The 16,191-nt window shown below is 51.4% G+C and overlaps 1 protein-coding gene across 1 annotated transcript in view; it reads right to left on the reverse strand.

Annotated features, from left to right (window-relative positions):
* Window positions 1-1,956: 1,956 nt before the first annotated feature.
* The window catches only part of FBXO10 (F-box protein 10), a 51,338-nt gene continuing 37,103 nt past the window's right edge, over window positions 1,957-16,191 (reverse strand). The window contains exons 6-11 of the mRNA XM_078062208.1: window positions 12,526-12,682; window positions 10,596-10,748; window positions 9,342-9,611; window positions 7,130-7,443; window positions 5,841-6,022; window positions 1,957-3,806 (exon numbers count right to left, since the gene is read on the reverse strand). Of these exons, the coding sequence (XP_077918334.1) occupies window positions 3,632-3,806; window positions 5,841-6,022; window positions 7,130-7,443; window positions 9,342-9,611; window positions 10,596-10,748; window positions 12,526-12,682 (1,251 nt within the window). The 3' untranslated portion in view covers window positions 1,957-3,631. The remainder of the gene's footprint in view (window positions 3,807-5,840; window positions 6,023-7,129; window positions 7,444-9,341; window positions 9,612-10,595; window positions 10,749-12,525; window positions 12,683-16,191) is intronic.

Here is a 16,191-nt window from a genome sequence, read left to right on the forward strand (position 1 = left end):
GAATTTGGAGACCCGGATGAAGCTGTGTTGGTCTTTGTTGTGCTTGTACACTTGCATCAGTAGGCATCAATGTTTGGGGCCTGACTGGCCAGCAGGAAAGGCCAGGGAGGCCACAGTTTAAGCTGTTTGGGTGGGGGGGCCGCTGAGACCTGTTGCACGCTGTACCAGGGTTAAGCCTTCACCTTGTGACAACCCAGTAGAGGGGAACCCTTAGCTACCGCAGTTTGAAAGCAAGGGACCCAAGATGTATAATTGCTACCCAGAGAGCTGGGAGATCCTAAGATACAGGACAGGACTCCTCCACTCTGCCTTTGGGCTCCCCCTGACACAAACCACTGGAGTGGGTCTTGAGCAATGACCAGGGGGGTGAGATGGTCTGCAAAGTGGAACGTACGAGAGGAGGCCAGGAGCAGGACGGCCCCCACAGGCAAACGGCTGCTGTCTGCAAATCTCTGGAGGGTTGTCACAGAAAAGGTGTGTCCTTCAGGGGCTCCAGAAGGCAGGGATGCTAGGAGTGGGGGTGGGTTTATTTCTTCATCCATCCCTCCATTCATCCATCCATCTACCCATGCATCCAACACTTAGTGATCTTGGTCTGGTTGGGCATAGAGGATCAATAGGGCCGGATTTCACAGGGCATGGGGTAGGGGATCAGACAAATCAACAGATTTTTGCAATATGGAGGGTTCAGTGCCATCATGGGGTAACATGGAGGGGGACTACTGAGATTTGAGGGAATCAGGAAAGATGTTCTACGAAGTGATAATGAAGATCCTGAAGTATGGGTAGGATTTAGCCAGAGAGATAGATTTTGGCTCCCTTGAGGGGAAAAACAAAAATCAGAACAGGTTCTCTCGGGTAGGCGGGCAGGTCTGGCCTGCTGTGTGGGACGGCTAGCCCTGCCCACTCATGCAGGCTGCTGCAGGGCAGGCTCCGCACCCCCCCCCCCCCGCAAGAGCAAGGATGGGTGTCCCACCGCCAAGTGACTTGGCAGGAGATGGGCACCGTGTGTGTCTCTGCTGTTCCTTTTTCTGCTGCCAAAGCTTTAGCTAACAGCCTTACCCAGCCCTCTCCTGCCTACAGGCTCTGAACATTCGACAGTGAACTTTCAACTGCTGGGCCTTAACAAGCATCACCATTCAGAGCCTCAATTCCTTCTGTAAAAAAACAGGGCAGTGACCCCACCAAGTCAGTATTTGGCATACTGCTGACGGAACATAAGACCATGTCAGTGTATCAAAATACACGAGGTTTTGCTGGTTAGGATAAACTGCAGTAACATATTTCCCCCAAATGTCTGGTTTCCACAAAGGTTTATTTGCTCGTGGTATTATCTTTTCATTTTAATAGTTTTAGATGTGTATTAGAAAACACTAACTTTGTATTTAATAGTGACGTAAACATTTTTTAGTTCTGCAAAATTAAATGTCTTGGCTACGATTCTGGAAGGGAAAAGGACATTGGGGAACAGCTTCTTTAACTTCAGGTAATAATGAGTTCATATCGGTTGATTCTGACAGATGCACCACACTCAGACTGTCAGATGGTAGAGCCAGGAAACACGGGGACTCTGCTCAATTGTTCTGTAAATCTAAAACTCTTCTAAAAATAATTAATTTAAAAAGAGGATTTGAAGAAAAGTATAAGTACTACCTTTCTCCTCAGGTGGCATGCAGATACAGGAAAAACGAGTTCATGATCTCAGAACGTTCTGCACACTGTGAAGTCCTCTCCTCCAGGTACTGTTACTGCTCATCCCCACACAGCCCACCGCAGTAGGGGGGGCTGCACGCAGCCATCCAGACCCTGGGACCCAGAAGCGTGGGAACGAGCCGAATGGACACGACAGTCTGGGCCTCTGTCTCCTTCAGCCTCGGGAAGGCCAAGCAGGCGCCTGCACCCGGCCGCCCGGGAGCTCTAGCATGTACCCAGGCCAAGAAAGTCCTCCAAGAGGGCTTCTTTTAAAATATAGAACTTTATTTTGGTTGCAGAGATTTTCATAAGCATTTGGCTCACAGAAGAGTCATTACAAAATAACAAAGGCGGCATTTTGTACAGCGACTCACACTGGGGCCACCAGAGAAGTGCAAAAGACAGTGCTGGGGACGAGAGGGGCCGGTGCTCATGTGCCCACAGTCCTGGGGAGAAGCCAGTGCTCCTGGCTCCTTCCAGCCACCCCCTCCACCCAGCCCAGGAGAGCAGCACCGAGGGCCTGGCAGAACCAGCCTGGGAAGCCACTGGTAAGGTGCACAACAGCGCCCCCAACAGGCTGGTGAAGGCCCCGCATGAAAAGCCGAGTGGGAGGGGGAGTGTTCTGGCTGAGCCAGTCCTGCATTCAGCCCCCATCCTCAAGCAGGTGGGATCTGTGCCCACCTGGCTCTGGAACCTTGACACATTCACAGTACGGTACAGTAAAGCCCTTTGGGAGGCCTTCCTCCCCTCACTCAGGCTACTGACCCTATCCCAACCCTGGACTAGGAACTGGGGACAGACTGGGAGACCTGGCCCTACCGTCCGGGAGCTCACAGGCAGGTGAGTGGGACAGGGATGGACCTAGAAAACTCCAAAGCAAGGCAGAAAGTGCTCAGTACCTGAGAGGGGGCAGAGAAAGGGCAGCAGAGCCTCAGAGGGGGAAGAGCATGGTCACTGCAGGGACGGGAGCTCTGTGGAGAAGGCAGGGTCTCAGCTAAACCTCAAAGACTAGGTGGGACGTGACATGTGCAGATGGTGAGAAGGGCATGCCAAGAGGAGGACAGAGCACGGGCCAAGGCACAGAGTGGGGAACCGTGGTCGGGTCAGTAGAGGCAGGCAGTTATCCATGAGAGAACACGGACACAGACGAGGGGACCTGGGCACCTCCATCTCCACCAGTCTGGTGCCCAGGAGGGGCAGCTGGTGGGGGTGTGCGCAGGACCTGAGGCAGCATTCTCCTGAGTTTGGGAACTCCCTGAGGGCGGAGTGGAGTCTCGTGCGTCCTTGCCTTGCCCAACCTGGCACCAGGCTGCTCAAAGGAGGCCTGTGTTTTCAGCATGTCCCTTGTCATCCCTGGGGCAGCCTGTCCAGAGAGGCTCCCTGTTCCCCTCACAGTCCACGTTCAAGTTGAAGGGAACCAAACTCAACTCCTCCAGCCTCTGTAGATAGCCGGGAGGGCGTGGCCGCATCCCTGCAGGGATCGAGAGGCCCAAGAAAGGGGAAAATTCTGGGGCTCTTTCTACCTCACTAGAATCACCTCCTCCCTCAGGAGTCAATCTGCTCTTCTCTGACTAGAGTCCGGGTTTGGTGTGTGTAAAACACCACTTCCCTGTCATTCACACAGAAAGACCTGACTGAAGCTTTAGTATCAATTTTCCCCAACTCCATAACCTCTATAAGAGCTTGAATGACAGGAAGCCCACCAATCTTTTTTTTTTCCCTCAGTTCCCAGGAAGCGTGGAAGCCTGTTTTCTCTGGGGTACGGTGAGTAGGAGGACCGAGAGGGGCCTAGAGCCCCTCAGATGCCGCTTCTTCCATCCTGACATTGCCTTTACCTCCTGGCTCACCTGAACACCCACAAGCCTGAGTGCAGGGTATGGGGTTGCTGCTCCCGGAGTCTGGACAGCCCTCCAGCCGCCCCACCCCGCGGCTCCCATCCTTACAGAATGGTGCAGAAGACGCTGCGGTTGCTGTGGTAACCACCCTCCACGCGGGCTGTGATCCTAGTTGCCATGGCTGTCACCTTCTGCCCACTGTGGGCTGCAGAGGGGCCTCGGAGAGAGCTTTCAAGGTGAGGCCGTGCCGGTGGGTTCACCAGGCGCCACGTATCAGATCTGGGGGTGCAAAATGACGGTCCATGAACTGAGAGTCTGGAGCTTTTGCTGAATGCCCCGCACAATTTCCTTTGGTTCAGGATCACTGGATCCAGGTGTAGGTTTTGCCTCCAAGTCCATGAAAGCTCAAGGAGGTGGGACACATAAGGGACAAAAGTCCTGTATTCTAGTTCAGCTACACTTGCAATAGTTCCCTCTAGAAGCCTCAGCTTCCCCATGTCTATAAGGATCTGGAGAACATCAGTGACTTTTTCTTCTCTTTCATCCCCTCTCCCCCAGGTGTATGACATCCATGTGTATAGAAACTTTATTCATAATCACCCCAAACTAGAAACTACTTACCCCTTCAGCTGATGAACGGATAAACAGTGTGGTACATCCATATAAGGGAACACTACTCCGCAACAAAAAGAATGAATGACATGTGACACCATGGGCAAATCTCAGGTATACTAGGCTAAGTGAGAGAAGCCAGACTGGGAAGACTACATACTGTACAATTTCTTTTTTTATATGACATTCTGGAAACTGCAAATCTGTAGGGGACAGAAGTTGGTGAGTTTCCAGTCCCTCGAGTTCTTATGGAGACTATGAAGGGTCAGGGAAAGGTTTGCTCAGGGCTTTCTGTCATTTGAGTTACAAGGAGCCACCTCTTAACACCAAATCCTAAATTGCTTAAGCCAGTGACAATGTCTTCTGTGCCTTTTTAGGATGATTATGTTACAATGAGTAGGACTGTAAAGGTGTGGATAGTTAGAAGCTGGCTACTGTAAGGTGAGTGAGAAGCCTGGAGGTATGTTCAAAGAATTGCCAGCATTTGAATTTGGCAGCAGAGAGTGAGCCTGGAAAGGAAAATCAGGACCCAACAGTGCATGGTGGATAATGCCAGGCTGATGGGTCTGCGATTCCTGTATTCTGAGGTCTCCAGAGGGGCAGGAGGAAGCAGACCCCAGGGAGTCCACAATATGATTGCCAGGATGTAGGTAGAAAAGATTATAATTTCTATTTTTTTAAGCTTTATAAGTTATGAATATACAAAACATGCATATATGAGGTTTTCTCAACAACTATTTTTACTGAGAGTGTGTATAATTAAAAGAGGAACAGAGAAAGAGGGGCTCCATCAGAGGTTTCTGACCATGGACGTGAAGGACCAGAGCTGATTCAGACAGATTAATCTGGCAGGATGCATTAGGACAGCCTGCAGGGGTCGGGCAGGGACACAAGGTAGGAGGCTGCCGCCATAGGACAGGGCTATTTGCGGTGCAGGAGTGAGTGATGCCAACAGCAACGACAGTATGATCACCACCTTCCTAACCAGTGAGCAGAGCACCAAGCAAGCAGAACAGAGTCCATCCACAGACAAGTGCACCAGCATCCTGGCAGCGGGGCCACAGGTCGGGGTGAGGGGTGCTGAGACGTGAACAGGGGTGATGGCGGCTGGGAAGAGGAGGGGTCAGACTCGAGAAGGCCTAGTAACTGACTGAACTGTGATGTTAGGGGGAAGTTGGTCGCAGAGGTTTTGCTGCCAGAACAGAGTGGAGGGATGGTGAGGTCACTGAAATGGGGGACAGGGAAGGACAGGAAGGTTTGGAGCAGAAGTGTGTGAAGCCACTGTGGTACACAGAGGCAGAGGTATTAAAAGCAAGTGACAGCTGCAGCACCAGCAGTTAACATTTTGGGAATACCAGTCTGCTAGGTCACATGACCTGATTTTATCCCAAATTGGTGCTACAATGCAGACATCGGTAACTGGGTTTTATTAAGGCTCCAGGTGGTGAGTAACTTGCCCGAGGTTCCACAGCCAGTGAGTGGCAGAGCTGAGATCTGCAATCACACACCCTGGACTCTTAAAGCCTGTTCCCTCCCAGGGAGGCGGGCGCAGGGCCTCAGCACCGGCCTGAATGACCTGACCAGGGCCAAGGGCTGGCGGGACCGTGGGGAACAAGGGCAGCCACAGTCACTGGGCCTGGCTTCTCCGGTGACCTCACTGTGGTTCTGGGAGATTGGTGTAGGCAGACTGCAGACACTTACTTTTTCTTGAACACCAGGAACTTATTGTTTTGCAGGACACATTCTCGGTTGTTGGAGATCTGCTGAAAAATGGTCTTGCTGGTCTTGCCCTGGAAGATGATGTTCTCCTGCACCAGGGCCTTGGCGCGGCCCCGCACTGCAATGCCGTAGGCCCGGAATGAATGGATCCGGTTCTTTATTACCTGGGAGAGACCGTCAGAGCTTGTCATACCTCGGGGACTCCCAGACTGGTGGGGGGGGGGGGCGCAGGTAAGGGACATAGCTGTTATAAAATGGAGGGGTAAGAGCGTGCTCAGTAGGGCAGCATTGCACCATGGGAGCTCAGGGAAGGGTGTTCGAGATCAGGCAGGGAGAACCAGGGAAGGCTTCCCGAAGGGGATGATGGGTAAGCTGTAGGAGCTTACCAGATGCAGAGCAGGGGACGGCTGTTCCAGGAAGAAGGAACAACATGCAAAGGCCTGGCAGCGAGGGGAGGTTGCACCAGAAGCAAGGACCATTGGCAGCTCGACTGAGGCAACAGCGTGTCCCCCCCGCCCCCCTTCCTCTGCTTCCACAGTATTCAGATGTAGAGCTAAAGAATTATTTACTGCTTGCCTAAGTCACACTACTCATGAAGCTGGAGAACCAGAGAAAGGCTTTGGGATGGTAATTTCACAAGTGCAGGGACTGGGTCGGACGGGCTCAACGCTGAAACCCTAGCACCCAAGCGCAGTGCTTTGCAGCAAAAGGGAGCTGAGAGCTCACTTCTGGGGGAGACACAGAGGCAGAGGAGCAGATGCAAAGCACTGTGGGAAGTGCTCTGTGAGGCAGCAGTGGGCATAAGCACCCCGATGTCCAGAAAAGGGGTACCTCAGACAGCCTGGGGGGTCGGGGGAGGCTTCCTGAAGAGGCACAGAAAGGGGAGAAGGGGGTGCTGGGTATTCAGGGAACAGTGTGCACACAGGCCCTCCTCATTAAGCACCTACTGCATACTAGGTCCTGTGGGAGACTGTTCTGTTAGCGGGAGGGCTGAAAGAGCCCTGGGCTTGACCTGGAGACCAGAAAGATACCCTCAGGGGCACCCCCACCCTGGCTCTCTGCTCGTAACTCCTGCCCCTCCTTCAGGGCTCAGTTCACGTGCCCCTCCCATGGGAAGCCCCACCTGCGTCTCCCCGGCTGGGTTTGGGCAGGAGGAATGCTGTCCCTTGTGGTGCTGAGTGCTTCGGGCTTCTCAGTGGTGAGTACGAGGGCTGTCCCAGGGCTGAGCCCGGTGCTGGCACCACGCGTCACACACACGTACACGTACACACCTTCGTGTCGGACCTGGGCAAGAGCTGCAGCCCGCTGCCCCGGTTGCCAATGATGTCATTTTCGATGACGACGGTGCTGTCGCCCTTGGTGATGACGCCATGGCCTCTGTTGTCATAGATACCATTGCCCCGGAGCTCCACCTTGCACTGGGCCTCGACCTTGACCCCACTCTGGCGGTTGCAGGAGATACTGTTGTTGGCCACGCGGGTGAGCTGGCTGCTCTGGGCCACGGTGATCCCTCTGTCCCCATTAGCGTGGATCACATTGGTGAGGACGTGCAGCACCTCACTGCTCTGGACGTAGAGGCCTGAGGCTATGGGTGGAGGGGTTGGGGAGCAGGGTCAGCCCTGACAACACAGTCAGGAAAAACTTCCACGGAATTGTGCACCCCGGCAGAGAGGTGGGGGAGAGGCAGCCACACTCAGAACCGGCCCCTGGGAGTTACATCTTTCAAGATGGATGACAAACCAGGAATATCAAGGAAACTCTGTTCCTTCTGAACTTAAGTGCTCGGTAAACAGGGAAAGGTGATGCAAGACTCCTTGGGCTCAGTGGCTCATGAGACCCAGGCTCTCCTCCTGTGCTTGCATGCCTCCCGTGTTGCCATCCCACTGCTGTGTGCACCTCCTGTGACGGGGCGCTCACCACCTGTTACGGCTGCCCATTCCACCTCCACACAGAGCTACCAGCTGGACAGCTGCTCCATTTCTCTTCCCGTACTGAGCTGGAATCTACCTCTCTCTTGTTTTGGGATATTTTCTTCACAAGGGAAATTCTGTAATTTTTGAATAGAAAAATTTGTAAGCTAAATATCTAAAATGTGTTAGAAATTTTGGAAAGAAAATGGTGTTTGGGGTTGTATCTGCTTAGAGACACTATATGCTTTTAGAAAAAAAGCGTAAAACTTAGCAGGCTTAGAGCCGCATGACTTGGTCAGGAAGAGACGGGGGGGCAGGGGGGCCTGGGGGTGAAGAGGAGAGGACTCCCCAGTGGTGTCATCCACCCACCCCAAGAGCAAGAGACATCGGCAGCGCTGGGAGGAGGCGGTGCGGAGGACAATATGGGGTCACATGGGAGCCATGAGCCTGCAAGTTCCAACCTCTTGGTGCCACCTACCTGCTGCTTCTCCTGGCCTGCTGGGGAAGAGCAAATATAAATCAAGCATCTGTGAAATTATGTGGCTTTGCCTGTCCTACAGACAGCAGGGCCACACGGAGAAAGCCCTGAACTGGGAGGGGACAGAACTCATTTTCTGTCAGCTCCCACTCTCCCTGCCCTCTGCTATTCCCAGGGCAAGAGCTCGCCAGTGCCCAGAAGCCTCCTTTTAACAAGACTGCCTCCATCAGCCCACCACAGTGGTCCTGATGATCAGCCAGGTTTGGGAGCCCTGCAGTTAGATCAACTCTGTACGTTTTTTTTCCTCAATTCAATAAACACTGGAATGTCTATCAGTTTTCATCCAGTTTAAGATAACTTGTGGATTTAAAACACACTTATTCTTTGTATAAGAAAGAAAAATTGCCAATTAAACCATGATATGCCATCAACTGCAAATGTATGTCCTTAGATGTTAAAATGTGGACAATGTGTCTCAGAATGGATTAGAAATGTGTATGCCGGGGGCGCCTGGGTGGCTCAGATGGTTAAGCCTCTGCCTTCAGCTCAGGTTGTGATCCCAGGGTCCTGGGATCGAGTCCCACATCCGGCTCCCTGCTCAGCAGAGAGCTTGCTTCTCCCTCTGCACCTCCCCCTGCTCATGCTCTATCAAATGAATAAAAAAAAAAGAAATGTGTATGACAGGTGTGGGATCTGGTGGGGCAGGGGCGCCGACAGGAGTGGGGTTCGGCTCCTTGCCTCACGTTCATAGCCTATCAGAGTTGATGAAACAGCCAGAGAAACATCCCGTCCCAGGCCCTGTAAGTGCCAGTGGGGTGAGAAGGTTAAGGACGGAGGGCACATTCACAGTGGGCTCTGAACTTCAAGTTGTTTGGGATGTGCGGATGGGGGAAAGGGAATTTCAGGCAAGAGAAACAGCATGAGCTAGGCGGGGCTGAGGGGCAGGACAGAACGGATTTAAGTTCAGGGAAGATGATGTCCAGAGGTCTGGAGTATCGGGTGTGTGGCCAAAAGAAGCGGCCAACAAAGCGAGAAGGGTGCCTCCCAAGGCAGGCGGTGTGAGCACGGAAGGCTCTGGAGCAGGGAGACACTCACCTCCATTGTGATTAATACTGTTAGACTCAACAAGAGCTATGGTGACGGGCCGGCGCAGTGGGTCGTCGTCCTTCTCCAGTTCGGTCTCCCAAAGGATGGCATCTCCGTCCTCGCTGAAGCTCTCCTGGGCCCCGTGACCTCCAGGGAACCCCCCAGAACCGTCCTTCTGGCTAAACACTGCCACTCCGTACAGGCCATTGTAGCTGACGTGGTTGCTGGTGACGTGAGGCAGGCTGGACGACATCATCCACACACCACAGCCCTTATTAGCTGGGACAGGGAAGGAGCTGTCACGGACACTGAGCAGTGGGTGAGGCAGCACCCAGTGTCTCCCCAGGAGGGGCAGCAAAGATGGCACTGGCCTGGGAGACAGAGGCCCTGGTGTGCTAATGGCCTCGGACAAGTTCCTTTATGGCTGGAGGCTTCTCCTCCATACCAGAGGGATACCAGTCAGGTCAGTCTCACAACCAGGATCATTCCATAGGGTGTAAAAGTGCTCTGAGAACTGTGAAGGTCACACTTCCAGGTTGGAAGCACACAAGCCCAGAGGGACAGCACTAAGGGGTCCTCAGAGTTCATCCAGCCCAACCCCGTCCTGCAGAGAGATGGAAGTGGCCTCCGTCTGAGTCCCAGCCCTACCACTTCCTAGCTGTGTGACCTTGAGCGGGTTACTGAACTTCTCTGTGTCTCAGTTTTCTCATCTTTAAAATGGGGTCAATAACCATATCTACCTCAGAAGGCAGTCATGAGGATGTGATACAGCATATAAACCACCTACAAAGAACACGTTAGCTGCTATTATTATTATTACTAGAGATGCAGTCCAGAGAGTAAGGCTTTGCTCAAAGTCACAGCAGGAGTGAGAACAGTTTCCTTTCTAGGGCTACCCTAGTTCTCCCATTAGATTTCTAGTTCTTTGGATCAGAAGAAAGGGTAAGAGTTAGATGCCCACGTGTCAGAGCCTGAATGGCCCTGTCCTTACACAACTCCTGCCTTCTGCTATTTTAAATGGGGATGAAGCTCTCTGCTTTGCTGACCCTGTGGGTTACAAGGGGACTTAGGAAACGCTTCTGTATTCAGAGAGGGGCCGTGTGTCTGTGGCCTGAGACTGATGCTGTTCTTCAGGGCGTCTTTGAGGCCCAGGGACAGGCAGTGACTTTCTCAGGACCCACCAGCTAGAGATGGAACCTGGGCTTCCTGCCTCCCTGGTGGGGCTAGATCCCAGACCCCTTCCCCCAGGAACATGCGCCTCACCATAGATGGTGTTTCCTTCTATCAGTCCTTTGCCTTCATCCCCCACGACCACACCGTCTGAGTAGCCAAAGCAGATAAGGTTGCTCCTGAGGACTGGTACGCCTCCACGGCGGATGTCTACACCTCCCCACTGATTTTCACGGATGACGTTTTCTATGGAGAGGCAGAAGAGAGGGTCAAGCCCCAAGGGCCACCCACACTGGCCATGAGGACTGGGACACCTGAGAGAAAGGACCCTCTGGACCAGGACACCCAGGCTGCACCCTGTCAGCAGTCAGCATCCCAAATCTTGCCTGGTGTTTGACTTTTCAGGGACCTGAGTGCTGTTGGCTTTCCTCAAGGGCAAGGTTTGTATCTATCTTGTCCTCTCTCATATCTCTAGGCTCCATTGTATCCAGTGGCCTTCAGGACCAATGACTAAGAATGAACTGCTTTAGAGTCCCTGGACCAAGGCCAGGCAGGGTTGCCTGTCCTGGGGGCTGTTTCTGGGAGGGCTGAGGCAGAATCCAGCCATTTCCCCCACCCGCCTGGGGAGGCACAAGCTGGTCCCTGTCAGCCTCAGCTCTGGACTGACCACAGCCTTCCTCTCCCCATCCATCCCTCTCTGGGAATGGAACGAAGAGTCCTAAGGGGGGGGGTTTGTGCTGGGACCTTGATGCCCCCGGCACCATGGCCAGGCAGACTCTCAGGCTCTTGAGACTGGAGTGCAGTGGCCCAGGGGACCCTGTGTGACTGGTCCCTTCCTGCCCCTGTGACCGCATCCCACCCCTTGCCTCCCTTCACCATACCCAGTCACGTGAGCGATCTCCCTGCTCCCCAGGCACGCCGACGGTGTTCCACATGCAGCCCTGCAGGGAATTCTGGTTCTCTTCCGAGGCTTTGTCCTGTCACTCAGGTCTGGCTTACATGTCACCTTCTCAGAAAGGCCTGCCCTGACCACACAATCTTAAATACCCACACAGTCCCTCTATAACCTTATTTTAACATAATAAATTATATTATGTATAGTTTACATATTTATATTTATATATAACACGTACATATATATTTATGTAAATAAAGTTAATATATAATTATTTAATCTCTAGAGCACGTATCACCCCGATACATTTCTTTTGTGTGTATGTGCGTGTGCGTGTGCTTTTGTTTGTTTTCCCCTCCTAAAATGTCAGTTCCTGACAGCAGGAACCCAAGGGCAGCTGTTTCACACGTCTGTTTTGCATTGCCGTATCCCCAGCTCCTGCATACAGTGTGTGCTCAATAAATGTCTGATGAATGAAGGACATCTGGTTCAGTCACAGGGACTCACCGGGCCAATGTCTTATGTCCCAGGTATGGCTGTGCTCTGTGCTGAGGCCACACTCATGTAGCACGTAGACTTGGTTCTGGCCTTAGAGAACTTGCTGCCTTACAGTAGAGGAGACTGCCCTTACACAGATCACTAAGAAAAAAGATGTCCTAGAGCGTGCCTGCTGGGTACGGTGAGTGTCTGTGTGCACAGTGGGAGGTCAGGGCAGGCTTCCCTGAGGAAGGGACATTTAGGCTGAGACCTGAAGGATGGGCAGGAGTTGGCCAGGCAGGGGGGAAATGGGGATACATTTCCAGAGCGGGCACAAGCCCATACAGAAGACAAGAGGAGGGATTCAGTCTGTGTGCCATAAATGTTTCTGACAGTGTTATGTGAGCCGTCCAGGGAGCTCCTGTAAGCAGCAGGCCTGACAAAGAGCAGACAGACACTCCCTCCTTCTCAGGCCCTCCTTGTGACAAGCAGGGCCAGTGCATGGGGCCGGAGTCCCAGAGTGCTGGCCTACTATTCAGAGGAGGAGGCCAGTCTGTCAAGGTGAAGGACTGGCTGGGGGCAAGGCCAGGGATGTTGGCTTGGCTGCTGGTCGCTCAGTTGGCCATGGCTCTAGGCGGTTCCCACTCCTACCTGTGATGAGGCCTTTGCCGTTCTCGTTCACTGCTATGCCAGCTGCACGGCCCTTGAAAATGTGGTTCCCACTAAAATGGAAGGAGAAGAAGAGAGTGAGACCAGACCGATGTGTCAAATCCAATGCCTGCGCAAGGTGACTCTTTTCTTTTGTAACCTTCCCCAGATGACTCAAGTCCACAGAGGCATAAAGCATTTTCTGAAGTCCTAGAAGCCAGGCATTTAAAAATTGTCAGTTATTCCAGAGACAACTTGATCCAGAACTAAACCTACAACTATGCCATACGAGCACGATGATATTCATGTTTCTGTGGCCTCTCTTAACTATCGCTCACATACAAACACCGTTTGAAATGCAGGTCATCATGGTGCACAGGTGACAAGTCTTGGCGGTGTCAAGAATTCCTAGGACTGTGTTACACTTATTTGGGCATGATTTGTGTCCAAAGCCTGAATCAGATTCTCTGCCTATAATGAGCCTGCTATCTTCCGTTTGTATCCAACAGCTACTCTACGTTTTCTGTTAACTTAATCACCTATCCACTGAATGACAACATAAAATAATGGTATGCCTTAAAAGAAGAAAAGCAGATTTTTAAAAAGGGGGTTTTAAGAATACTGGACAATGTGGGGGAAAAAAAAAAGAATATCAATGTGTAACCAACATGAAACCTCATGGGCTGGGTTAGCCACATAAGGAAGATACAGGAAAACCCACTCCTACGCAACAGCTGTCACTGCCGTGGAAAGGCCTTGCGAATGAAAAACCTGAGCATGCTGAAAGACATGCATTGCTTTCCAGTCTCTGCAACTTGGTTTCCTGCCTGTTAAAACAAGGCCAGTCACACCTGGATGTTAGCACAATTGGGTTATCCCTGGAGGACACGTGCTGTTTGTTATTTTACTAACAGGAATGCTGTGACCTCCTTTCTTCCTGGAAGGGCACCTGCCTCCTGTCTTAGGAGGCAACCCTCCTAATTCCCATCATGTGGCTGAGGGATTTAGGTCCAAATATTCATCTGGCTCTTCAGAGCCTAACACAGGGCCTGGCACCCCATAGAACTTCACTGAGTAGGATTTGGCTAAATTTTCCATTTCTTAGGGTAGGGTCCAAATGGTTTATGTCCTTGGAGGAAAAAACCCAGCAAATTATGTTGATGCTGGGGAAGCGAAATGTCAACTGCACCTACACCATGGATTTGGGCTGACCAAGTGAAATCCTTTGTTAAAAACATCCCTATTTCTGCCCTTAGATTTGACGAGTGTGCTTTGATCTGGTTACAATTCTATCAGCAGATGGTTCTTGTGGGTTTCTAGAATTCGTGGTCAGAGACAGTCCCCGGGCTGGGGCACGCCGCGTCCGTGGATCTGTGGGCTGGGCCAGAGCAGCAAATGTGCAGCTGGTGTGTTCGCAGTATGAATCTCACTTACCTCCAGAAAGAACCCGTGGCCACCTGGAGAAACATGTATGTGTTTGCACACAGGGAGGGCAAAATAAAGGTAAAAGAGGTATCAGAAAACATTTAGGAAACGGGGACAGATGATTGTTCCAAAAACCAAGGGTGGGATGTTTACTTTGGATGAGCCCTTCTGAGCCCTGTGCTTCCTTACAGCCAAAGCAAAAAGGGAAACACAAAAGGTTATAAAACTCTCACTGGCAAAGAAAACTGCGGTGGTTTGCCTCATCTAGCCACTTCAGGGACCTCAAAATCGATTCTGTACCTTCCCCCAGATCCCTACCTTTCATCACAAGGCAACATAAAGGAAAAAAGCACAATGTATTCTCTCAAAGAGATTCTGTTGTTGTTTTTTTAAAAAGCTTTTATTTTTAAGTAATCTCTACACCCAGTGTGGGTCTGGAACTCACAGCCCCGAGATCAAGAGTCACACACTCCACCAACTGAGCCAGCCAGGTGCCCCTCAAAGAGGGTTCTGTTTTAAAAACCAAGACACCAATCTGACTGTAACAGTCCTTGCTCAAAACCCCTCAACTGTTACCAGCACCCACAAGGTCAAGTCCAACTTCCCAGATTGATGAATGGCTGCTATAACAAATCACCAAAAACACACTGCCTTCAAGCAACACAGATTTATGACCTTGTTTAGGAGGTCAGAAATCCAAAATGGGTCCTACAGGGCTAAATCAAGGTGTCAGCAGACGTGTGTTCCTCCTGGAAGGTCTGGGGGAATCCATTTCTTGTCTTTTCCAGCTTCTTGAGGCCACCCAGATTTCTTGGCCTCTGGCCTCATCACTCTGATCTCTGCTTCTGGTGTCACATTTCCTCCTCTCAACTCATTCTCCTGCTTCCCTCTAAGGATCCTTAGGATTACACTGGGCCCACCTGGATAATCCACGATAATCTCCCCATTTCAAGATTCTTGACGAACACATCTGCAATGTCTCTTTTACCACGTAAGAGCACATGTTCACAGGCTCCAAGGATTAGGAAATGGATGTATTTGGAGAACCATTATTCTACATATCCTACTCGATACCTGAGGTTCTGTGTTCCAGCCGCAACCTGCTTTGTAGGCCGATTTACTCAACCCCCTGGGCATCTCGTGACAGACACACATTTGTTACCATCTTTCCAGGACACACCCTGAATTTCACTGCCGCTGGGCCCAGAATACCATCTCCCCGGCCACAAAATCCTACTTACCCTTTAAGCACAACTCCATGTCAGCTCCCCCCATGCCCTTCCCTGACTCGCTCAGCTGGAATCGTGGCTGGCTCCTTTGGCGCTTACACGAAGGCCTATTGAGAAGCACTCGTTTTGGTGAGTCTTCACTTCATGAGACTGTAAATTCTATGGAGCAGAGACTGTTCTTACCCACTTTTTATACCACTGTCCCCTTACATAGAGAGTAAACACTCAAATGTGTGTTAAAGGAAAAACACACATACAAACACATACTCTTCAATAATGCAAAAGATGGAAAAAGAGCTCTGGGACCACGAACTGTTTTCAGTAAGCTGCCTGTAACAGTGAAAATAGATGCCGAACAGTAATAGGACTGGTTCAAAAAATAATGGAATATCAAAACAACAGAATGTTCTGAAACTTTCCAAAACTGACAAAAGCCATGAAACAACATGGAAGAGTGCATATGGAATAATCAAGGGGAAAAAACACTTCAGAATATATTTGCTGCACATCTCTGCCAGTTATTTTTCCTGAAGCAAGACCTAACAACTCGTGTCAGACGTGTTCTCAAGCCACAGTGGACTGTTAGCTAAGCCCTGAATCAGGTGCTCTGCTGCCTGTGCTCAAGTGGTTTCCTTTAGTAGGAATGTCCACTCCCCATCTCCGTGACAGCCCACTTCCTACCCATATTTCAGAGTCCAACTCTCATGCCCCCTTGAAAATGAGGTCTTCGCACATCCCCTTAATAAATGATTCCCTTGATGGCGTCTGTCAGTCTGCTGTGTATGACAGCTGGGATGGCAGCTCCCGGTGCCCGCAGTGCCCCTGCCCCTCGCATCTACAGCTCGCTCCGCTGATCGGTCACGGCATGCTTTTGTGCTGAGGCCAGATCTTAACAGAGCATCCTAGGTAGCCACTTTCAACCGAACAGACCTGTCAGGTGAGTTGAAACCTTTATGCCATCTCTATCTTAGAGTTATTTCTGGTCACACATGTCCTCCATGCTAGAGTAAGCTCC

The sequence above is a fragment of the Halichoerus grypus genome, chromosome 14 (assembly GCF_964656455.1).
Source record: "Halichoerus grypus chromosome 14, mHalGry1.hap1.1, whole genome shotgun sequence".
Lineage (NCBI taxonomy): Eukaryota > Metazoa > Chordata > Mammalia > Carnivora > Phocidae > Halichoerus > Halichoerus grypus.